Source organism: Schistocerca nitens, chromosome 10 (assembly GCF_023898315.1).
Source record: "Schistocerca nitens isolate TAMUIC-IGC-003100 chromosome 10, iqSchNite1.1, whole genome shotgun sequence".
Taxonomy (NCBI): Eukaryota; Metazoa; Arthropoda; class Insecta; order Orthoptera; family Acrididae; genus Schistocerca; species Schistocerca nitens.
Genome location: NC_064623.1, coordinates 31,703,121 through 31,728,415, shown reverse-complemented (window position 1 = coordinate 31,728,415; position 25,295 = coordinate 31,703,121). Strand labels below are relative to the sequence as shown.

At 40.5% G+C, this 25,295-nt stretch overlaps 1 protein-coding gene across 4 annotated transcripts in view; it reads left to right on the top strand.

The window, feature by feature from the left end:
* The window catches only part of LOC126210577 (zinc finger matrin-type protein CG9776-like), a 268,553-nt gene extending 244,010 nt beyond the window's left edge, over positions 1-24,543 (top strand). For all 4 annotated transcript variants that reach the window (XM_049939841.1, XM_049939842.1, XM_049939843.1 and 1 more), the window contains 2 exons: positions 4,239-4,687; positions 21,249-24,543. In XM_049939841.1, the coding sequence (XP_049795798.1) occupies positions 4,239-4,687; positions 21,249-21,950 (1,151 nt within the window). In that variant the 3' untranslated portion in view covers positions 21,951-24,543. The remainder of the gene's footprint in view (positions 1-4,238; positions 4,688-21,248) is intronic.
* The last annotated feature ends 752 nt before the right edge of the window (positions 24,544-25,295 follow it).

Genomic DNA, 25,295 nt, shown 5'->3' with positions numbered 1-25,295 from the left:
ATTTCACAGTTCTGTGCTGGAATGGATTGTACTGCAGGCGCTGGTCTCCAATATCCACTCTAATTTTATTCAGATTGTAATCCAGTACCTGAAGTAGTTTCATCACTACAGACCCATTTTTCTTAGTATGCGTACCAAATGTGGCCTGGTGCCTTGTAGACAATGTATACACATCCCTCTTATCCTTCCACTTCATTGCTAATACATTATCTTTATGCCTAAAGGACATTTCGCCCTTTCTCAGCTTATTACATACTAAATCTTTAGGTAATCCTCTCCTGCATTTGTTCACAGTACCAATAGCTCCAGTACCTTTGTCAGCTAGTCGTTGAAAAAGCTCTGGACTGGAATAAATTCGGTCTACATACACAGTATGACCTTTATTCAGCAAGCTGCTGTCAGACAACAATCGCAATGTAACAGCGGAAGAAGAATTGTCAACAATATGCTTACCAGCATAAACTTCATAGTTTACAACATAGCCACTACTGGCTTCAGCAACAGCATAAACCTTCAGCCCATACTTATGAGGCTTATTTTGCATGTAAACACGGAAGCTCACACGACCTCGAAATGGACATATTCCTTCATCAATGGTCAGTTTTTCTGAGGGATGATATGCCTGGATACATCGCTCCTTCAGATTCGTATAATAAGGTAAAACTTAGTAAAGTGGGTGAAAACCATCTTCACCTGGTTTTTTCTGTTTAGAATTGTCAACAAGATGCAAACACAACGGCATCTGAGTAAAACGCAAACGACTCATAACTTGGGGACAGAAGTTACAACTAGGAACAGGATTAGTGCTCCAGTGGTCCACAGTTTTTGGCTTTCTTTAAATACACATGTGGAAAAGCATACCCAAGAAACGCCTCATCTCACTTGTAGTCACTGGCTTCCAGGAACTCAAAACTGAATTAGGCTTCATGTTATTTCCTCTTCTTTGTCTGTATCGTTTCTTTTATGTCACTGTCAGTAAGGAACATATTACTGCAATCCGGTACAGAACTTGAGTCATCAATATTGACTAGAATCTGCCTGGGTGTAGTGTTGACAGGCAGGGTTTAGTTGTGTCAAATTCAGTCCAGTTAACATCTTTTGAATATGCACAGCTGCTGGATTTGAAGTAACACCTTCAACATCATTCTTGTCTGCATCTGAAGACAAGCTGTCGACGATCTTGCTCTCTAAAAGGAATTCACGTTATATGTAACTACATATATCTCTTACAGAAGACATGTTCAGCAGAAATGCCTGTACTGCACAATTACGAGCAGTTTTATGCCATTGAAAATTTGGGAATACGCACCTTCAAACACACCATTGTATTCAAAATCATCAGAATCACACTCTACACTATCCAGAGTACTTCTGTCATTAATCAAATCTGCCATTTCTGCGTCTGATAAACCCCACCGAGACATAATTACAAACATGAAACAGCCCAATAACATAAGGAAGACTGAGAACACAAAGATAAGTATTAACATGAATTATGGCACTGTAAACAACATTGATGTGCCATCTATGGATGCATTTTGTTACTAAACATCTGTAAAATGGGTCAATCCATACCAAGTTCTCCAAGAAAAAAAATAATTGGTTGCTTGACAATCTCAGAAAAAATTTATATTTGCTGGGTGAATTCCCCAATGTTCAGTAGTCACAAAAATATTTTTTTAAAAAAATTATTCTTTATTATTTTGAAATGACGACCATATTTGTTCCAGGCCGCATACGTTTTTTCGTATTTGCATGCATCTACATTTTTTACAATTATTCTGTAGTGGATTGTCCTAAGTCTTTCAGATAAAATGCTTTTTGTTCAACACACTCTGGGCTACAAATTAACATCATCATCACTTAGCTGAATGTATTCTTTAATATACTTTTAATAGTTCAAAGTTATCAGCCACAAATTAAAAAAAATTCAATTTTTGAACAGTAGTTTTCCAAAGAAAGATTGATTTCTCAGCTTTAATATTTTTTCCGCTATTACACTGTCTAGTGTAGTTACTTTTTGTAGAGTATCAGTGGTGAGCAGCTTAATAAAAAATAACACTATTTTAAAAAATGGATTTTTTTTTAATTTTTCCATTTTGTGGCATGCAATATCTTTGTTGGGGGACCAGATAAAAATCTGAAAATTTCACAGTTTATAGACTTTTACGATATCAAGCTTCAGTAGAAATTTCAACTTTGAGATTCAATTGGAAGTTATGGAAAAATGATTCATCATTGATACTCTATAAAAAGTAACTATGCTATACAGTGTAATAGCAGAAAAAATATTAAAGCTGAGAAATTAATCTTTCTTTGGAAAACTACTGTTCAAAAATTGAGTGTCTTTAATTTGTGGATGATAACTTTGAACTATTAAAAATATATTAAAGAATACATTCAGCTAAGTGATAATGATGTTAATTTGTAGCCCAGTGTGTGTGGAACAAAATGCATTTTATCTAAAAGGCTTAGGACAATCCACTACTGAATAATTGTAAAAAATGTAGATGCTTGCAAATACGAAAAAACACATGTGGCCTGGAACAAATATAGCCGCCACTTCAAAATAATAAACAATAATTTTTTTAAAAAAAATATTTTTGTGACTACTAAACATTGGGGGATTCTCTCAGAAAATATAAAATTTTTCTGAGACAGTCAAGCAACCAGTGCTGGACCACTTGGTATGGATTGACCCAAACGTATAACGCTGACCAAACCCATAGAAATAATGTTGCAGTGCTTTGCATTAAATTAAATATAGTGGCCTGTAAATTGTGTGGGTCTGGTGATTTTCGGGTGATCCTAGGCCCGTAAATGTTATGGGTTTGGCACTTAGAGTGTTAGTGGGCAGGTGCGGCTGCCGTGTAAGGGCACGTGAACACCCTATCTTTTGATGTCTTGTGGATTTATTGGTTATTTTTCTTTGAATGCTGTTAAACCTAACATAGATGCTGCAATCTGAAGCATATGGTGCTTAAATCTACCATTCTACTGCTGCTCTAGACTCCCTGAAACTTGGCATCAAGGTCATGAGCACATACTCACTTGTGCACGTTTTAAGAAGCTTTTGCATGTGCCTAACTCCTGTGACATTATTGCCTTATGGGCCAAATATGTACGGAATTGTTAAACCGAGTGCATAATTTGTTATATTCACAGTTAGCCCTTGCCACTCAACTAGAAGTGTGCATCAGTGCCACCAGGTTGTAGCATATGGCGGCAGACTTTTGTCCCCATTCGCTCGGCATAAATCCTGCTAGATGACAGTGGACTCCTCAAATACACTAATGCACTCACTATATAGTAAATTTCGATCATTCTTGTAGCAATATTTAATACACTTCAGTGATTTATTTTTATAGAAAATAAATAGTCACCAATACTGCCAAACACATGTAACATTTTTGACAGGTGACAACAAAATATACAATACAATATGGCTAACAATATGCAGATACTTGTCAGACATGTTTACCAACACAACAGTGAATAAAATATGTGATTCAGTGTAATAACTCCATTTACATTTTGAACACACTTTTCATGTGATCCGTCGGAATTTTGTGAATTTTCTTGTTGAGAAAGAAATGAATGTTGTCTGGATGTGAGAAATGTGGAAGTGACAAAGCCAACTGCAAATCCCAGGGCTCCATGATCTCTGTATAAGATACACATATGTGGCATGTGAGGAGCCATTAGTTTGTGGTGACATATAATGATGACTGTGCCACAATTCCATCATGGCAGGAGGCATGCAGCCTGGTAATTGGATGATTTGCACTCGCTCGCTCTCTCTCTCTCTCTCTCTCTCTCTCTCTCTCTCTCTCTCTCTCTCTCTCTCTCTCTCTCTCCCCCCCCCCTCTCCCTCCCTCCCCCTCCCTCTCTCTGTCGGTCTGTCTTTTAAATTGGCTCATGACAGATGTGATACAAATTATAAAAATTTTTATCTGATCGTTAATGTAAAGTATTGGTTATATAATTTTAATACTTATTCGCAATAGCTGGTTTATTTCTTATGTATATATTATGCGAGAGCTCAGCCTTACACTAATTCCTTACCTGCTGTGTTAGTAGCTTGTTTATTTTTAAAACAGCTTATATACTCTAATATATTTTATCAGTTTTAGTTATTGTGTGCCTGGGAGTGGTACTGTGTATGAATGTGAGAAAGTTGATATGTTTAATGGAAATAATTGTGTACACTTCAAATTTTATTGCGTTGGTCTTTCCAGATGACAAAAATGATGAGACTGGAGACTCTGTACCCTTCGGCCCTCTGCCTGAGCCTCAGGACATGGAGATAGATGACGAAAACTCGGGCGAACCGTCGGCACCAATTGCAGAGAACGTGCCAGTTCCGAAACCGACTGCTTCTCAGCAGACGAGTGCAAAGGCAGGCAGAACTGTAGCCCCACCGAGCAGTTCACCGTCGAGGCCCGTGAGGATGGAGCAGCCACCTCCACCTGCTACAATGGAACAACCTCCGCCACCGGCAGTGTCCGTTGTAGCTGTCGATGAGACTACACCACCCGGGCACGACCCTGTACCGCAGCAGTCTGAGGCCGCCGCAGTGCCACCGAATATTCGACCGAACATTGCTCATGGCGAGATGGCAGTGACAGATGCGGCTGTTTCAAAGACTGGTGCTGGTGCTGAGGGACCTCTACCTAGAGATTTCCAGGTTAGCTGCTTCTCTCTCTCTCTCTCTCTCTCTCTCTCTCTCTCTCTCTCTCTCTCTCTCTCTCTGACCCTCCCCCCTTCTCTTCTCTCGTTGACCCTCCCCTAGGTCTTTCATCTACATCTACATACATACTTTACAGGCCACCATACAGTACAAAGCAGTGGGTCCCACATACCACTACTATAGATTAATTAAAGTTACTTGATAGTTGACATCTGTCACTTGCCACTACAGTCTTGCCACATCCACTGTCTGCTACTGCTCGGTTATAGATGATGCACGAACATGGCGGGTCACTTCACACATGCTCACTAACTGTGGCCCACGACAAGTTTCATAGCCCCAAATTGTTCACGAGTGTAAGACTGACCTCTATGACTTCAGCTCAAGACAGAAAAATTTCGTAATATGTTTTTGTGCATAGCCATTTCCATGGTAAAATTTCCGTTTTAGTGGTAAAAGCTAACTGTAATTTCTCATATAAGAATGTATGCTTCCGCGGCCGGTGTCTACTGATTAAAATTCTTCTGGGTATTATGCCGTGTCATTGCTAAAAACTAACAATAATAATAAACTAAAACTGACGTTTCGGCCAAATTGCAACGGCCTTCCTCAGGGCACGATTGGTTTTGCATGGGGATAGGTGCTTCTATTTATTACAGACTATCGATGTCTGACGTCACTGTTGTAGAACTTTTAATTGGCCCTCTAATATGATTTGCTAGTCACGACGTAAGAGAAGATGAAAGGAAAGAGGCTATTCGTAAATGTCCCATGTCGTCAACGATTGGTAGCTGTCCACCAATCAGCGTTCGTCTTCTGGTTGGCAAGTTTTCCTCCTGGTGTGCCCGGAAGTGGACTGACAGTTGCTCTACAGCTGTTTGTGCAGATACGTCCTTGTCCTGTGTAGCTTCTGCCCCGCGACCGCTCGCGGCCTGTTGGACTGGGATGGCCGGCAGCCAGGACACCAACAGTTTGTAGCCATCTTCTCTGTTGAGGGAGCAGAACACGAGAAGAAGACAAAGAAGGGAAGCTTCCACTGGTACACTTACCATATGTAAAAGGCATCGGTGAATGACTAGGCAACATCCTCCGCCGACGAGGTTTCAACCAGATTTTTCGAAGCAGTCACAGGATCCACGAAATGATAAGTTCCACCAAGGATGTAGTCAACAATCTTAACACTGCAGGTGTTTGCGAACTACGGTGTGCGAGCAGAGCTGCCTACATAGGAGAAACAGGGAAACCTGTAAGCTTACGAGTAGCAGAACACGAACTCTATGTACGATTACAACGACATAATAAATCGGCGATAGCGGAACACCACCGTGACTGTGAACAACCTATCAGGTTCCAGGAGGCCCGAGTACTGGCGAAAGAATCGTGGATGCGAGAACGCAAAGCACGGGAGGCAATCGAAATTATGAAGCAACCTGACAACATCAACAGAGAAGATGGCTACAAACTCCCGGCGTCCTGGCTGCCGGCCATCCCAGTCCAACGGGCCGCGAGCGGTCGCGGGGCAGAAGCTACACGGGACACGGACGTATCTGCACAAACAGCTGTAGAGCAACTGTCAGTCCACTTCCGGGCACACCAGGAGGAAAACTTGCCGACCAGAAGACGAACGCTGATTGGCGGACAGCTACCAATCGTTCACGACATGGACATCCATGAATAGCCTCTTTCCTTCCATCTTCCCTTTCGTTATGACTAGCCAATCATATTAGAGGGCCAATTAAAAGTTTTACAACAGTGACGTCAGACATCGATAGTCTGTAATAAATAGAAGCACCTATCCCCATGCAAAACCAGTTGTGCCCTGAGGAAGGCCATTGCAATTCGGCCGAAATGTCGGTTTTAGTTTATTATTGTTGTTGGTTTTTAGTAATGATGCGGCATAATACCCAGAAGAATTTTAATCATTGTAATTTCTCACTCTCATTGGTTACCTGAAACTATCCTCACCCTGGGTACACAGGGTGCCACATCACAGATGAGCAGTCTTGTTTGGCTTGTGGATAGCTTCTTACGTATTGGTAATGATTGTATTCATTTCTTTTTATTTTATTTTATTTCAGTCCCTCCAAAGAGTGTCATGAGGCTAATAGTGCACAGTCACCTGAAGTTTCATTTTTACACTTACCATCTCTCTTGTATTAATAGGAATCTGAAAAATACACATTCCTGATAAATATGGATATAGATGTAAATTCTGCCTTAAAATGCGAAATGTAAAATTATCTAATAAATTTGTTGTAGTCTTCTTTTGAAAAGCAATTTATTTGTACAAGATTGCTATGCTAACACTAGTACTGGATTACTTGTTTCGGTGGTATGTATTGCCATCATCAGGTCCATAAAACCGAGCAGTTGTAGTTACATTATACGGTGCTTACACAACTCTGTCACATGAGGACTGTACTATATATGTATAGTTTTCATGTGGCGTAAGCATTTTATAATGACCACTGCCTAGTTTTATCGATCTGAGGGTGGCAATTGTCTAAACTAGTAATCCAGTAATTGTGTTAACATAGCGATCTTGACCTCCCCCCATGAACCATGGACCTTGCCGTTGGTGGGGAGGCTTGCGTGCCTCAACGATACAGATAGCTGTACCATAGGTGCAACCACAACGGAGGGGTATCTGTTGAGAGGCCAGACAAACGTGTGGTTCCTGAAGAGGGGCAGCAGCCTTTTCAGTAGTTGCAGGGGCAACAGTCTGGATGATTGACTGATCTGGCCTTGTAACACTAACCAAAGCGGCCTTGCTGTTGTGATACTGCGAACAGCTGAAAGCAAGGGGAAACTACAGCCGTAATTTTTCCCGGGGGCATGAAGCTTTACTGTATGGTTAAATGATGATGGCGTCCTCTTGGGTAAAATATTCCGGAGGTAAAATAGTCCCCCATTCGGATCTCCGGGCGGGGACTACTCAGGAGGGCGTCGTTATCAGGAGAAAGAAAACTGGCGTTCTACGGATTGGAGCGTGGAGTGTCAGATCCCTTAATCGGGCAGGTATGTTAGGAAATTTAAAAAGGGAAATGGATAGGTTAAAGTTGGATATAGTGGGATTGGGTGAAGTTCGATGGCAGGAGGAACAAGACTTTGGTCAGGTGAATACAGGGTTATAAATACAAAATCAAATAGGGGTAATGCAGGAGTAGGTTTAATAATGAATAAAACAATAGGAATGCGGGTAAGCTACTGCAAACAGCACAGCGAATGCATTGTTGTGGCCAAGATAGAAACGAAGCCCACACCTACGACAGTAGTACAAGTCTACATGCCAACTAGCTCTGCAGATGACAAAGAAATTGAAGAAATGTATGATGAGATAAAAGAAATTATTCAGGTAGTGAAGGGAGACGAAAATTTAATAGTCATGTGTGATTGGAATTCGATAGTAGGTAAAGGAAGAGAAGGAAATTTAGTAGGTGAATGTGGATTGGAGGTAAGAAGTGAAAGAGGAAGCTGCCTGGTGGAATTTTGCACAGAGCACAACTTAATCATAGCTAACACTTGGTTCAAGAATCATAAAAGAAGATTGTACACATGGAAGAAGCCTGGAGATACTGACAGGTTTCAGATAGATTATATAATGGTAAGACAGAGATTTAGGAACCAGGTTTTAAATTGTAGGACATTTCCAGGGGCAGATGTAGACTCTGACCTCAATCTATTGGTTATGAACTGTAGATTAAAACTGAAGAAATTGCAAAAAGGTGGTAATTTATGGAGATGGGACCTGGATAAACTGACTAAACCAGAGGTTGTACAGAGTTTCAGGGACAGTATAAGGGAACAATTGACAGGAATGGGGGAAAGAAATACAGTAGAAGGTGAATGGGTAGCTCTGAGGGATGAAGTAGTGTAGGCAGCAGAGGATCAAGTAGGTAAAAAGACGAGGGCTAGTAGAAATCCTTGGGTAACAGAAGAAATATTGAATTTAACTGATGAAAGGAGAAAATATAAAAATGCAGTAAATGAAGCAGGCAAAAAGGAATACAAACGTCTCAAAAATGAGATCGACAGGAAGTGCAAAATGGCTAAGCAGGGATGGCTAGAGGACAAATGTAAGGATGTAGAGGCTTATCTCACTAGGGGTAACATAGATACAGCCTACAGGAAAATTAGAGACACCTTTCGAGAAGAGAGAGCCACTTGTATGAATATCAATAGCTCAGATGGAAACCCACTTCTAAGCAAAGAGGGGAAAGCAGAAAGTTGGAAGGAGTATATAGAGGGTCTATACAAGGGCGATGTACTTGAGGACAATATTATGGAAATGGAAGAGGATGTAGATGAAGATGAAATGGGAGATACGATACTGCATGAAGAGTTTGACAGAGCACTGAAAGACCTGAGTCGAAACAAGGCCCCGGAAGTAGACAACATTCCATTAGAACTACTGACAGCCTTGGGAGAGCCAGTCCTGACAAAACTCTACCATCTGGTGAGCAAGATGTACGAGACAGGCGAAATACCCTCAGACTTCAAGAAGAATATAATAATTCCAATCCCAAAGAAAACAGGTGTTGACAGATGTGAAAATTACCGAACTATCAGTTTAATAAGTCACAGCTGCAAAATACTAACGCGAATTATTTACAGACGAATGGAAAAACTGGTAGAAGCCGACCTTGGGGAAGATCAGTTTGGATTCCGTAGAAATGTTGGAACATGTGAGGCAATACTAACCTTACGACTTATCTTAGAAGAAAGATTAAGGAAAGGCAAACCTACGTTTCTAGCATTTGTAGACTTAGAGAAAGCTTTTGATAATGTTGACTGGAATAGTCTCTTTCAAATGCTAAAGGTGGCAGGGGGTAAAATACAGGGAGCGAAAGGCTATTTACAATTTGTACAGAAACCAGATGGCAGTTATAAGAGTCGAGGGGTATGAAAGGGAAGCAGTGGTTGGGAAGGGAATGAGACAGGGTTGTAGCCTCTCTCCAATGTTATTCAACGTGTATATCGAACAAGCAGTAAAGGAAACAAAAGAAAAATTTGAGTACGTATTGAAATCGATGGAGAAGAAATAAAACCTTTGAGGTTCGCCGATGACATTGTAATTCTGTCAGAGACAGCGAAGGACCTGGAAGAGCAGTTGAACGGAATGGACAGTGTCTTGAAAGGAGGATATAAGATGAACATCAACAAAAGCAAAACGAGGATAATGGAATGTAGTCGAATGCTGAGGGAATTGGATTAGGAAATGAGACACTTAAAGTAGTAAACGAGTTTTGCTATTTGGGGAGCAAAATAACTGACGGTGGTTGAAATAGGGAGGATTTAAAATGTAGACTGGCAATGGCAAGGAAAGCGTTTCTGAAGAAGAGAAACTTGTTAACATCGAGTAAAGATTTAAGTGTCAGGAAGTAGTTTCTGAAAGTATATGTATGGAGTGTAGCCATGTATGGAAGTGAAACATGGACAATAAATAGTTTGGACAAGAAGAGAATAGAAGCTTTCGAAATGTGGTGCTACAGAAGAATGCTGAAGATTAGATGGGTAGATCACATAACTAATGAGGAGGTATTGAATATAATTGGGGAGAAGAGTAGTTTGTGGCACAACTTGACTAGAAGAAGGGATCGGTTGGTAGGACATGTCCTGAGGCATCAGGGGATCACAAATTTAGCATTAGAGGGCAGCGTGGAGGGTAAAAATCATAGAGGGAGAGCAAGAGATGAATACACTAAGCAGATTCAGAAGGATGTAGGTTGCAGTAGGTACTGGGAAATGAAGGAGCTTGCACAGGATAGATTAGCATGGAGAGCTGCATCAAACCAGTCTCAGGACTGAAGACCACAACAACAACAACAAGCGATCTTGACAAATAAATTGGTTTTCGATAGAAAACTACAACACAAAATTATAGGTTGCCTCCTGTACTGAATGATCATGGCAGGTAACCATACCTAAGAAATGCTATGTCATAGCGAATTGTATCCAAATGGAGTATTTTAATAGAAATAGTTTGAAATAACATTATTTTCGGTATATAAATTATGATACTGTAATATATTTTACCTTACTTGTATTGTACATCATGTTGCAAAGCCCGATTTGGAAAGATAGTGAGGGTAAAAACAAGTTTGCAAAATGAAAAGTACACTAACATAACGATGTGTGCCAGTGTCCTGGATGCTCTACTGCCACACCAGTTGTGGGCAATGGTCTGTGTAAGATTGTGCTGTCTAATGCGATGTAGACTCAGCCGCGGGACCTAGTATCTTAGAACAAAGGACCACCATTGTTTGTCTGCTAGCCAAAGTTCAAAAGACGATACTTTAATGTGGCAGTTTTGGGTCCCAGCTGTTTTGAGCTGTTGTTGCATCAAAAACCAGTAGAGGTCAGGCCTGCCAACACGCTTCACTGGTGACACTACCGACCTCAGCAAGCCATTGTGCTGTAGCCATTATCCCTAAAGCCATGTGTCTGTTCTGCTTACTAAATACCTAGCCAGTTCTGTCAGTAGTGTTGTCAACTGTGGGTTACAAGGCTGTAACGCTCATGAAAGGTAAAAATCAGTATTCTGCACATACTTTCCCTCTAAGAGAAGACAAAGAAAGTGAAAGATCAGGAACACTATTTTACTTTGATGATAACCTCTCTGGCCTCCATTTAGGTGGCAGTGCAGAAGCACTGTGATGTTTCGATACGTGGCATACTCGTTACTCTGCCAGGAAATGAAAAGTACAGCACTCGTCGAAATGATGCAGTACCTCAGCTCTGCCACCAAGCTGGAGACTCGAGAGCTTATTATTTGTATCCCACACCAGGAAAGTCTACTCTCACATTGTGGTATATCTCTATTTTTCATAAAGATAGCGGCAGTTATTAAAGCAATACATTTTTGTTAGAAAGTTGAAAGAATGTAAACAATGAGAGGACTATCACTAGTTCCCCCGGGGTATATGTTGGAAAACATGTCACATATTTGTGGTTTTCCTGGTGTGACTGTGACGGGTGTGGATAGTGAGTATTTCACGCAGAGTGAAGTATCTACGAAGATGTGACTCAGCTGCCCGTGGAAGTTTGACCGTGAATGTGATCCTCAGGGAAAATAAAAAATTGTGGAGAGTACAGTTTTGCTGCTCTTTCGGTGCAAAGAATAAACTGGGTGGTGGGATCACAAGGAGAATGGTATAAAATACAGTGATGTGTTAGAAAGTGGATTCTAAATAGTATTTCAGGACCATATAAATTTTGTTGAGACGAAACTTAGTAATAGTGTCTGGATGATTTCAAAAACTTACTGGGAATGTCTGTAGGCCAATTTGACTATCTTCTGGAATGTGTTTTACAACTGACTTTGAAATCAGATATTGATATATAATTTTTGGTGAAATTAAATTTAAAAAAAATTGATTAGATACAAATTTAAAAGAATGTCACACTACCTGTTTGAAATGAGGTGTTTTGAAACTGATTGTTTAGAAAAGTGGTGGTTGGGGAGATTTTTGACTGGAACTGTTTCTGTACAGAAGCAGTGGCATTTTCCTACCGATGAATAGGGTACTTCTCCGATTTACGGTATTTCTTGACTCCCCATTCCCCCACAAAGTTTGATGATTACAGAATGTGCAGAATACTGATTTTTACCTTTCATGAGCATTACAGCCTTGTAACCCACAGTTGACAACACTACTGACAGAACTGGCTAGGTATTTAGTAAGCAGAACTGACACATGGCTTTAGGGATAATGGCTACAGCACAATGGCTTGCCGAGGTCGGTAGTGTCACCAGTGAAGCGTGTTGGCAGGCCTGACCTCTACTGGTTTTTGATGCAACAACAGCTCAAAACAGCTGGGACCCAAAACTGCCACTTTTGAACTTTGGCTAGCAGACAAACAATGGTGGTCCTTTGTTCCAAGATACTAGGTCCCACGGCTGAGTCTACATCGCATTAGACAGCACAATCTTACACAGACCATTGCCCACAACTGGTGTGGCAGTAGAGCATCCAGGACACTGGCACACATCGTTATGTTAGTGTAATTTTCATTTTGCAAACTTGTTTTTACCCTCACTATCTTTCCAAATCGGGCTTTGCAACATGATGTACAATACAAGTAAGGTAAAATATATTACAGTATCATAATTTATATACCGAAAATAATGTTATTTCAAACTATTTCTATTAAAACACTCCATTTGGATACAATTCCCTATGACATAGCATTTCTTAGGTATGGTTACCTGCCATGATCATTCAGTATAGGAGGCAACCTATAATTTTGTGTTGTAGTTTTCTATCGAAAACCAATTTATTTGTCAAGATCGCTTGTTGTTGTTGTTGTTGTGGTCTTCAGTCCTGAGACTCAAATATTTTTTTAACGTTTACATGAATAGAATGTGAGGAGTAATTGAGGCATTCTTCGGAACAGTGATTTACTGAGATCCAAATTGCTCACTAATTCTTACACATTACACTAACACATCATATATGCAGAACCCACAATATTTTATTTATATTTGACTGAAATTTAGCCCATTTACGAGAGTTTAAAATGAGTAAAAAGCTATTTAAGATGTTTGATCCTCTGTATCTCAATCTCAATATGTTTTAGTTAAGTCTTCATTCCAGAGGTCGCCTCTATATTTCTGTGACCATTGGTGAACTTGGTAGCCTCTGAGAGCTTTCACACAACTGATTCTCAATATTACTTTCTTTCTCTCAGAATTAGTGGAAAGACAGTGATAAATAGCTAACATTTCTTGCAATATTATCATCCTTCTCCATATTTTTTTTAATGACATATGAAATGTGCACCATAACTATATATTTACAGATGGGTCTAATCAGGGCAACTCTCATCTGTTCTGTGGTTTTGTCTGAGGATAACTTCAAGATTTGTTTACCAAACAAATTTACTTTTACAGAGCACATTGCATGCAATTGTGATAGCCTGAAGCAGACATACACACCTGTACTGAGAAACACCTTTTCTAACCTGACTCCTTAAATCTGTTCCACGGGTGTACTTAGCAGACAAATACATCCAGAACATCCGAGATCCTCTTCTCTGCCTGCAAGGAAAGGGAAGTGTCATTCCGCTAAGTACCAGGAATCAGGTGGCTCTGTATACAATTCAGCCTACATGCTGTGTTATACAGAGTGTTCCAGGAGGAACGATCAGTATTCAGCGGCACAACGGGTTGAGAACTGTGAGCTCTTGTTCGGTAGAAGTAGTGTGTTTCAGAGTAGTGAAGATGAAAAAGTACTAATAGGTCTTAAGGAATGCACTTTGGACCCCAGGTTAGCAGGACTTTTTTTTCCTACCATCTCTCAAAATATGGAGGAGAAAGCTTGCAGTAGAAGAGATCAGTAGTAACAGTATTGAAAATGAAGAATTGCTCATAGCTCTAAAGCTATACATTTTAGCGCCCACATTTACGAAACTTCTTTCTTTTCCAAATGATTGTTTCTGTCATATACGTGAATGTTGACCATTCCTCTTGGGCACCCTGTATGCTTACTACTTAAGGAGCATAAATCAGTGGGTAGAAGAGTGACTGAAAGGGACAGCAGTAAGGTATAAGTAACTGGGCAGTGCCGTATCTCCGGTGACAGGAAGTTTTCACTCCCTTTTGAATAGGTCTTAGTCTGATTCTCACGTGGCTACCAGGAGGACCCTCTAGTGTGTGGTGCTTATGGTGTACACATTACAGTACACCTCATTTTAAATGAATTTATTTTATATTTAGACAAGAGGAAAGAGGTTAGTTTATTGACCAATCTGCCCTCTGTTTTAGCCGACAATGGGCAGAATAAGGTACAAATTTTAACATTTTCTGAGGTGTGTGACTTGCTGTGTAAATGATTAAGAATTGTGTTTTGATGTGTCGGAAGGGTCCTGGCTCATCCTGGGTTGTGGGAGGCTCCCCCCCCCCCCTCCCCCCCCCCTCTCTCTCTCTCTCTCTCTCATATCTTCAAATTGTGTTTGTTGTGGGTGGGGATAAGATGATTATGAGACTTACAGAGTGTTCCAGAAACACTACTTCAGGAGAAAGTGTCAATATTTATTTTCGGGTAAAGATACATTATCTCTTTTTATGGAAAATTTGTGTGTATTGCTATCTGCTAAAAGTAATATTTTGTAAGTGCCCATCACTCCGAGTAACGCGTTCATGTAATCTATCTGGAAGAGATAATGTATCTTGTCGCAACATGTTGTTTGGAATCTCCCAAAAGCGCTCGTGAGTTCGATCTTGTGACTTGTCAGTCCTGGTTTGGCTTTTCTCATGAACTTTGTTTGAAAATAATCAGATGCTGTCAGGTTGGGTGAACAACCAGGCCAGTTGCTGTCCCCCAAAGTGAGAAATGACTCCTCCTAGAAACAGTTCCTTGGCTGTGTATAGCTCATAATTGACTGCTTCAATACAGACCAATAATGCAACCGCAGGAAATGGCACACTATATTGTCACTTTTGCACTATCCGTAGAATGATCCTGAAATTCACATGGTGGCTTGTAAAGTATGTATGTAGATGTAAGTGTGCAGCCCAAAAAGGAGGGTTACATACACAGACAAGTGGGAATGGGCCTCATTGACAGTAGCAACTTGTTCACAATGTGTTCTACAGCTTGCAGAAGTTACAAGAACTTGATGAAAAATTGAAGTCTCATCTTGTTCCTTTAGTAAGCTTGTACATACGGTAGTGAAGATCTTTGTGCAAGACTCGGTGAACGCTGGTATCCGCCAACCCGAGCTCAATAGCTTGCCACGATTGAGACTGCATGAGTTCGTATCCCATACGAGATTCGCATTTTTCAGTGTATATACTGAACGAGGATGTCCTTCTGGTTTAGTGTCCTCTACAGTTCCATCTCAATACCATTTCAATACCTTCACCGACAGAGTATTGCATCTAGGGGAATCGAAAGTTGTACTGTGCAGCTGTGATGGGTCCTGTCTACTCCTCTACCAATGCAGTGTGGTGTTCCACAGACGAGTCCCCTGTCTCAACTAAACTCCAGGGAACAGTGCACAAAACGGTGTGTAGTGTTCCCACGGTGAGGCACGGCGAGTGCCTTCCAAAAGATAGCTTAAAAATCGTCAGTTGTTTCTGGCTCACCCCGTATTAACATTCAACAAATCGAAGGTAGGCTCAGCTGTAGCGGTAGCTGACTTGGTCGCATGACTGTATACAGCCATGTGTCAGTTCAGAATAGTTCATTTTGATACCCTGTATTGCAAGCACAGAAATTGATAGCAGGGAATGCATATGCAGAAAACCGTGGCTGTTTGCTGTTAATGTAAGTGTATTGATGATGAGAAGGAGAAAGGAGTGATAGTGATGACCTGAAAATATGATGGAATGTGCAAGCAAAATAAATTGAATAAATGGATGGTAAGTCAAAAAGCTGGATGGAAGTGGATTCTCCAGAGTGAAGACTGTTGGTTAAAGTTTATGTACAGTCAAACATAAAATCGATCAAACTAATGGTTATTGTTGCCAAGGTTGAGATCAAATCCAGCTTTAACTTTTACTTAAAAGATATGGAAGTAGGGAATGATTATGTGAATTTAGAATCTCTTAATCAATGATGTAAAATAGTGAATCATCCTTGGCTGAGCTGCAGTGGTTCAGCTAACTAAGATCAGGCAGAACTGTACGATATCCAATACGACGAAGATGCAGTTGGCGGAATAGTTGTTGTTCTACCATTGCAAGACCTAGACCATGAAAGCTAGTGACAAGAGCCAAACTGGTGCCTTCAAGATGTGGTGTTGGCAGAAGATATGCATACTGTTCCCGTGTCAACCAAAGATACTTCCACATCCTTGGGCTTATTTTGAGAAGAGAAGGGTTTACTTTGGAAATTTGCAAGGCAAAATCAGAGGCAGAAGACCAGAGGAGCAGTAAGTGTTCGGTTGGATCAAGCAAAAAAGATACTGGCCTACTTCTTCATATTATATTAAAAAGAGGTGAAGGTCATTGTGGATAGAGACGTCTCATCAAATATTCCATTATTGAAGATGTGAATGAAGAAATGAGGTCATGAGACTCAGCAATGAGTAAACCAACTAACAATGGTGGTGATCTGCGAAGATGAAGAATAAAGCAAAGTGCACATATTTGATTGCCGATATACGAGGGCCGTTCAGAAAGTAACCTCCGGTTGATTTAAAAAAATACACCGAGTTAAATAAAAATATTTTAATATATACATCTTACAACTACATCTTTGCACTATTTTTCTACATAGTCTCCATAGCGATTGAGGCACTTATCGTATCTCTTCACAAGCTTTGAAATTCCTTCTGCATAAAAATCACCCGCTTGTGCCTGGAGCCAGCCTGTGACCGCATCTTTGAGCTCTTCGTCGTCATCAAACCGCTGTGACCCGAGCCATTTCTTCAAATGCATGAAGAGGTGATAATCACTTGGCGCCAGGTCTGGGCTGTAAGGTGGATGGTTGATAACGTCCCACTTGAAGGACTCAAGAAGGGCCGTTGTTCTGCGAGCAGAGTGAGGACGGGCGTTATCGTGCAAAAAAACGATACCGGAAGTCAGCATACCACGGCGTTTGTTCTGTATAGCCCGTCGTAACTTTTTTATTGTTTCACAGTACACGTCTTTATTAATGGTCGTACCACGTTCCATGAATTCAACCAACAACACCCCTTTGGCATCCCAAAACACCGTTGCCATCAGTTTTCTGGCAGAAAAATCTTGCGAGGCTTTTCTTGGTTTGGTAGGCGAATTTGAATGTGCCCACATCTTTGATTGTTCTTTTGTCTCAGGGTTCACGTACTTAATCCAGGTTTCGTCACCGGTCACGATTCTGTTTAACAATGGTTCTCCTTCGTCCTCATAACGTGACAGAAAGTCTAATGCAGAAGCCATTCTTTGAGTTTTGTGGTGGTCGGTAAGAATTTTGGGCACCCATCGTGCACAGAACTTACGGTAACCCAATCTTGCTGTCACTATCTCGTACAAGAGAGTCTTAGAAATCTGTGGAAAACCAGTAGACAACTCCGACATTGAGAAACGTCGATTTTCACGAACTTTTGCATCAACTGTCTGAACGAGTTCGTCAGTCACCAATGATGGTCTACCACTCCTCTCTTCATCATGAACATTTTCTCGTCCACTTTTAAATAAACGTACCCATTCACGGACAACTCCTTCACTCATAACTCTTGGTCCGTACACGGCACAAAGCTCACGATGAATAGCTGCTGCAGAATATCCTTTGGCTGTAAAAAACCTTATGACAGCACGCACTTCACATTTGGCGGGGTTTTCTATTGCAGCACACATTTCAAACTGCCACAAAAACTAAACTAGCGCAGGTACGACGTTCACTCGACCACGGCTTGATGCCGACTGACCTGTTGAGTGCGTGAACGCACAGATGGCGTCGCTACTCCCCCCACAACCCGCACTGTGACCAATCGGAGGTTACTTTCTGAACCGCCCTCGTATATTAGGTAAATGTCAGTATTGCCGAGATAGTTGTCATGAGACTTTTTGCAACTATTTTGTAATTTGAAATTTATCCTTTGTTTTTATCATCTCAGTTGCTCTTTTAATTTTTATGCTATGCCTGTTTTCAATCAGTACTGATCATCTTCAGATTTGTGTAGCTATGCAAGTAACCTGTCATATCCATATGAAAGTACGGGTCAGTATAATGTATAATTCCACACAGAAAGATTAAAATGGATAAGTGTGTTATTAGCAATTTTGGCAGTATTATGAATTTCATGAAAGCTTCACTTTTTTTGTCACATAGGACTGGTGTTAAAAGCTAGCACTGAAACTGAGGAGAAGTTGCAATGTGATTTACAAGTTGCCAGAATAAACAAGTTATTGTGTGTGAATGAGAGGACGTAGTTTGTAAAAGGTGTACTGCATTAAATTTTTTATGAAAGTAATGATGTATTGGTAGTGAAGCAGCCAGTGGTTTATTCGGACAAAATGTGAATGTATACAGTGTCACTGTGATAAGATGTGATAATGCTTAAACAAAACTAATGATCACTGTTTAGTTGCTGTATTACACACAGCATTGGCATATAGCCGTGTTGCATGTGACAGTGCTCCACTTGTAAGAATACTGGAGTTCACACACTTACTACTTACAGTCCATGTCACTTGGGTGTAAATTAGGGTGTCCATTTGTCCCGTTTTTCCTGGGACAGTCTCTTTTTTTTACCAAAATGTCCCGCTGTCCCAAAAGTTTTTTTGGGGATGCTCAAATATCCTGTTTTTTTATGATTCCGCTTGGCTAGAGTATTTTACGCTACTGGTTGTTTGACTTGCTATTAACTGCACAATTATTTACGCTAGAAAGCATGTGATGACTTTCAGCATACCCCAATCATGTACCGAACTGTCAAAAGTCGCAAGTAATTTTAAACGCACTATAGGTTACGAATAACAACGAAGATTCTTCTCTTCTAAATCGATCCACTGAATCCGTCCTTTCGGTTCAGAGATACTTTACACAACTGATACTTGCTCTCTGGCTTTCGTCACCACACTATTAATGTTTTGCACTGTGCAATCACTGTTTCATTATGCCAAAATGAAAGTGTAATTTTAAGAGTAATATAAAAAGCGAATTTCCTTTTATCACTGGTAGTGGAGAAACAGTAGAATGTACGTTGTGCAGATCAAAATTTGCTATTGGTCATGGTGGGAGGTCTGACATTGTGAAGCACATTAAGACGAAGAAACATCGCATGAGTGATCAAATGAAAAGAGCAAATAAATGCATAAGTGACTACTATGTAAATTTAAAATCAGTAACAGAAATGGATAGGCAGTTGGCAGCACAAGAAGCTACGTTTGCATACCACAGTGCAATGCATAACCATAGCTTTAAGTCAATGGACTGTACTACATCAGTTGTTAAAAAACTTTTCAATCCTAAATTCACATGTGGACACACAAGATGTAATGCAGTCATTTGAAATGTTATTGCAGCGTATGCAGCTCAGCAGGTTTTAAATTAACTGAAAAGTGCTCGATTCATTTCTGTAATGAGTGATACATCGAATCATCTGGATTTGAAGTTGGTTCCTCTCCTTATCAGGTATTTTACCCTGAAAATGGCATCACGGTGAAAGTGCTCGAATTGGTTAATTTAGCTGGAGAAACTTCAGATTTACTTCAGAATTATGTGCTGGAGGTTTTAAATAAATATGATCTTGAGGGAAAAGTGATTGCAGTTTCTGCAGCCAACACTAACACCAATTTTGGTGGTAAGCAGAGGAAAGGAAAAAACAATTTGTTCTATAAACTGCAACAGAACACAGTAAATAATATAGTAGGTGTTGGCTGTCCAGCACATGTGGTGCACAATTCCTTACAAACTGGCTCAGATTGCGTACCCATTGACTGCCAATTAATGGTAAACAAAATCTACCAGCATTTACACATATATACAGTTAGGGTTGAATCTCTGAAGTCATTCTGCAAGTTTACTAAAACTGAATACAAAACTGTACCTGGGCACAGCAAGACAAGGTGGCTTTCTCTGCTACCAGCATTGGAAAGAATTGTAGAGATATTTCCTGCTTTGAAATCATATTTCATTTCCCTTGATAAGTGTCCTGTTATCCTTAAACAATTCTTTGATAATCCTGTGTCTATTGTTCTTCTACATTTTCTTGTTAGCCAGCTAAAACCTTTCTCCACAACAATTAAATGTATTGAGAAACAAGAAATCACAATAGTGGAAGTTTATCAAGAAATAAACAAATTATTGGGCAAATTTCAATGTAAAAAATCTGAAAGATTTCTCACATCCTTTGTACATGAGACTCTAAGAAAGCTGGAAGAAGAGGGTGAAATTACTGTAGAACAATTTCATATTAATGCTGATGTCTTCTATGACTCTTGCATTGAGTATATTAAGGAATTTCTCACACCTTTCAAAGCATTTGACTGGGTTAATGCTGAAAAGGAGCAGCTACAGTGGAAGGCTATTCAGGACTGTTGTGTTTTTGTTAAAAGTATTGTACGAAATTTTCCTGTTGATGAAGACGAACTGTTCGATGAATTTTCATGTGCACAGAACTTCATAAAAAGTGAAGGAGGAGACAAAGAAAGTGTTAGTGCAATGCGGTGCAGAATATTTGCTTATTTCAAAAGTAAAAACACTAACATGAAAAACATGATTCATTTGGTGGAGTTTTGCCTGGCAATCCCTGGGTCAAATGCTGCTGTGGAACGTGTGTTTACGAAAATGCACTTTTTGATAAAGTACATAAAAGTGAAAAGTACGGTGATAGTGTGGCAGAATAATTGTAAAAAGTGATTTGGGATCATCTGAGTGCACGTTGTAAAGGTAAATTTGTATGTGTATTAAATTTAGTCAATACAATATTTATGTCTCGTTTTTTTCTTCATTGTCCCAGGTTTTTCTCTAATTTATTTTAAATGTCCCCTTTTTCAATGAAAATGAAATGGTCGCCCTAGCGTAAATGTAACAACTGAGTCCTCAGTTTGCTTTGTGGGGTAAGATGTTGAGAGATTATTTGTACATTTTCAGCTGAATCAGATTACTTATTTCAAAATATTTCACAGGAGGCCCTAAATATCTTATTCCCTGGACAAGACGAAGGAAAAGAAGGGGAAGGCAAAGACAGTCAACAACAGCAGCAGCAGCAGCAGCAACAGCAGCAGCAGATGCCACTCGGCATGCACCCTCACCAGCCACCGCCGCCATGGGGACCCCACGTGATGCCGCCGCAGATGGGCTACGGGCCGCCTCCGGGCCAGATGATGGGTCCGCCTCCCGGGATGATGGGACCGCCGCCCGCCATGATGGGACCCCCTCCGGGCATGATGGGCCCTCCTCCGGGACATCCTCCAAACGTGATGCCTCCACCTGGGATGTACGGACCCCCGCCACCGGGGATGGGAGGTCCTCCACCCCCCGGTGTAGGCGGCCCCCCACCCCCCGGTGTCGGCGGGCCCCCGCCCCCCGGTGTGCACGGGCCACCCCCCACTACAACCAGCCCCCAGTATGGGCCGCCCCCCACCTCGGGCAGCCCCCAGTATGCACCACCCCCTGCAGTGGGTCCTCCGCCCGGGCTGCCGCCAACCTCGCAGCCCCCCACATCGCAGCCCCCTCCGACAGCAGTGCCGCCTCTGCAGCACATGGGTGTGAGGCCCCCCGGAGCTCCCCCGACGAGTGTGCCGCCACCGTACCTGGGTCAGATGAGCAAGGAGGACCTCGCTATGCTCGGCATAGATGCCGAGGACATGGCAGCACAGACATTCTGATGCAACTGGGACCTTCCCCGGCGAAGAATGGTTGCTGCCAAACTTTTGCCGTATGTGCTGAGGAAGTTGTCCTGAAGGCTCGAACTGATGTAGTGTATAATGAAGTGTTGTTTTGTAGGTTTATCACTATAAAACAGCAACTATCTCTGTTCCCATATCTGTCGTCTGCCGAGGGTTGTACGTCTTAACAATTCTCTGAAAGGAAAGAGAGCAGTCAGAATGCATAGTGTATGCTGTACTACTTGGCAGTTAACTTGAAACTGAGAAGAGTTGGTAGGCCTAAGAGACTAGATTCTCGGACGTGACACAATCATTCAATGAAAATGGGTGGCAAATTTAATTGTTGTAGCCAATTATTTCTCTAAATCTGTGCTTAAAGATGTGTAAAAGTTGTAAAGTATTTCTGAAATCATGAATTTGACATGGAATTTGTGCACTTCCACTGCCATCAAGCCTGAAGAAGTAACCTACAATCAACATTTGTGTATTCTTTGAAGTTAATGTTGTGCTACTTGTTTATGCTTTGATTTGAATGTACTGGGTTTGTAGTTCCTGTGGGCAACAATAGTAAACAAGAGATTCACTTGTAGAAACCTGCTCCCCCAATTCCACTCCAACCTTTTTTTTCTTTTCTTTCGTGAAAGATAAACATTAAACCTTCCTCTTTTCCTAATGAAAAAAGAAGTGTGAACAGCAGGTGAGTGCTTAACATTCAGCAGGCGAAATTCCATGTTCTGTTGATACACATGTGCAGAAGTAGGAAAAACTGTTATGTTTGGAACTGTTGGTTCCTTTGTCAGGAAAGAAAGGAGCCTAGGTTAAAAAAGTTAGAAAGTTTGAGCAGGTCACTTGGACTGCTGTTTTAGTGGCCTACCACAGCTTCCTAATACTTCAAAGACTAACCTTTTTCCCTCTCTGACAGACGAAGTAACAGTTCCGCAAGCTAGATAAGTTTGTTTTCTGCTTCTATATGTCTCTTGGCAGTATTTGAGGTTTCATCTCTTGAAGATAGGTAATAGTAAGTCATTCTGTCATCGTAATTTTACAGTTTTCTCGTGTGGATATTTTGATGGCATTATTGATTTAAATCCAGCCACTTTGCTTCCAATATTTTGTACTGTGCAAAGGTCTGATAAAAAGGGCAATGTCACATGTTTATTTCTCATTCTTCTTGAGAGGATGTCGTGTTATACGTACGCTGCAAGTAATAAAAAAAATTATTTCTCTTAGTCTAAGGTAAAAATGTGAATCATAATGTTTCACAGTGACATGAAATGGATGCAATATGACAAGCTGCAGTTCTCACCTCATACTAAGAGGTGTACTGCTTCAAAGATAACAAATTCCAGCAAGATGTAATATCCTGCTAGCATTGTGTTGAAGTTATAAGGTCGGACTACTTTGAGAAATCAGAAAAGTTATTACATAAGGTATAAGTGATGAAAAGTCTGCTAAGAGTTGTTTCTCCAATCTATGATTGGCCCATAGGTCAGTTAATAAATATGATAATATTTGGTATTGGCAAGCAGTTTCTGACTGTTTATTGCACCACAGTGTTATGTGGTATAAATATATTTTTAGGTACTTTAGAATAAATAATAAAATGTGTTATTGGACAGCTGGCCCTTTGTACATACATTGCATGTGTCTAGAGCTTGTTATATCAGACTAAATGGTTTATTAGATCTGTACTGTAGGTGTATTTAATTTAACTCCTAGAAGGATTTCTATTCTACCTATAAAGTTGAAAATCACACTTTATGGAAAGTGGTACATGGGACCCAGAGATTGTCTTTTTATGTAATGCCTTGAGTCCCTTGTATAATGTCACTGATTATGTTAAATAGCCCAAATCTCCTTTAATATTTCCTGTATGGTTCTGACTGTATCATTTGTTTTTGGATGTGTGAGAACATTATTTAGTGTGAGAAATGTCAAACTGTTGATAGAGACTTATTTTCTGCTCCTGTACATCTAAGCCAGGAGGGGAAGGAGACAAGTGATAAAAATCTGTAAAAGCGTATATTTGTGTACTTGTGTGTGGTTGGAACAGTGCAGTTCCAGGACCAGAACATTCTTAGACATCCTGGTTGGCCTGATCAGTTAGTGAAAGAATAATTCTCAAGTATTACATAATTTCTTATTTTTATGTTGTTTTTGTTTATTATCTGCCTTGTGTAGAAATTGTCATCTGGAACAGTAAATCTCTATTATCTGTTTTATATGTTCTGAGTTTGAACTTTCAGTATTTGAATCATTCAGAGTTAACACAATTTCCATTTTATTGTAATTAGTTGTGATGTAACTTGACTGTCTTTTTGTTCATCTGTAGCTTCATAAATAAATTTTTTAAATTGGAGTCATTGTTTCAGTTAAAGATGTTGATGTTCCTCAAGACAGTGATTTAAGTGTGAAATTAAAAAAACTTGTTAATGATAAGTAGCCCTGTAAAGTGATCCTTATTTGCAAAGGATTTGTCAGCTTTCTGCTCTTCTTCTAACATCTCAGTGAACACACACAAGATGGGACTAGCTGTTAAGAAGTTGGATAAATGAGAAGGCAGGAGGACAATAAAGAAAGGTTTTTATAAAAATCTGTGTGTTGATTTTGGCCTCCCAAATGTGTTTTTAATTTACCAGAACGTGAAGTGAGTGACACCAATGTAAATTTTAAAGATTCGATGAGGTTTGTGGGTCTCGTGTATTATAAAAGAAACTAAATTGGTTGCCACACCTGAGAGGGGTCTGAAAACATGATGTCTCAATGCACTCTGTATTTTGAAATGTATAAGTCACCTGACAAGGAATGGAGAGATAATGTCCACTCCAGTTTTATACAGCCTTTGTATGATCCTGCCTCAGTTGTAGTTGAACAAAATACGGTTCTACCAGTCCGTCAACTTGAAGATCCTCAGCGTGTCTCATTGTGAGGCATTGGGCTGGATGGAGGGGTGTTTATGATTGGCCCTCTCACCAGTACTTGTGCTGAGGCTGCCCACACAAAATTTATCACATGGCTGGCTCGAAGTTGTCTAAATGTGGCCTTCAACATTTGTGCTGAGGCTGGGTGTCAACTCCTCATGGCACAGCAAGCATATAAAATCCCTGCCCTACCACAGCCCTCTGTACACTATTCATCTCTTGACCATCTGGGGAGCAACGTTTTAGTGATTATATTCAAGCAACAAGGTTCCTTGGGACTCACGCAAAGAGCAACCTTTTAAGGATTGGTGTGACAAATATTAATGTTTAGTCAGTTAGTTGCATGTTCCATATATTGTTCTGCACTATAGATCGTAATGATGTGAAACGAGTCATTTTACATCCACAACGCAAAGTAATTTGT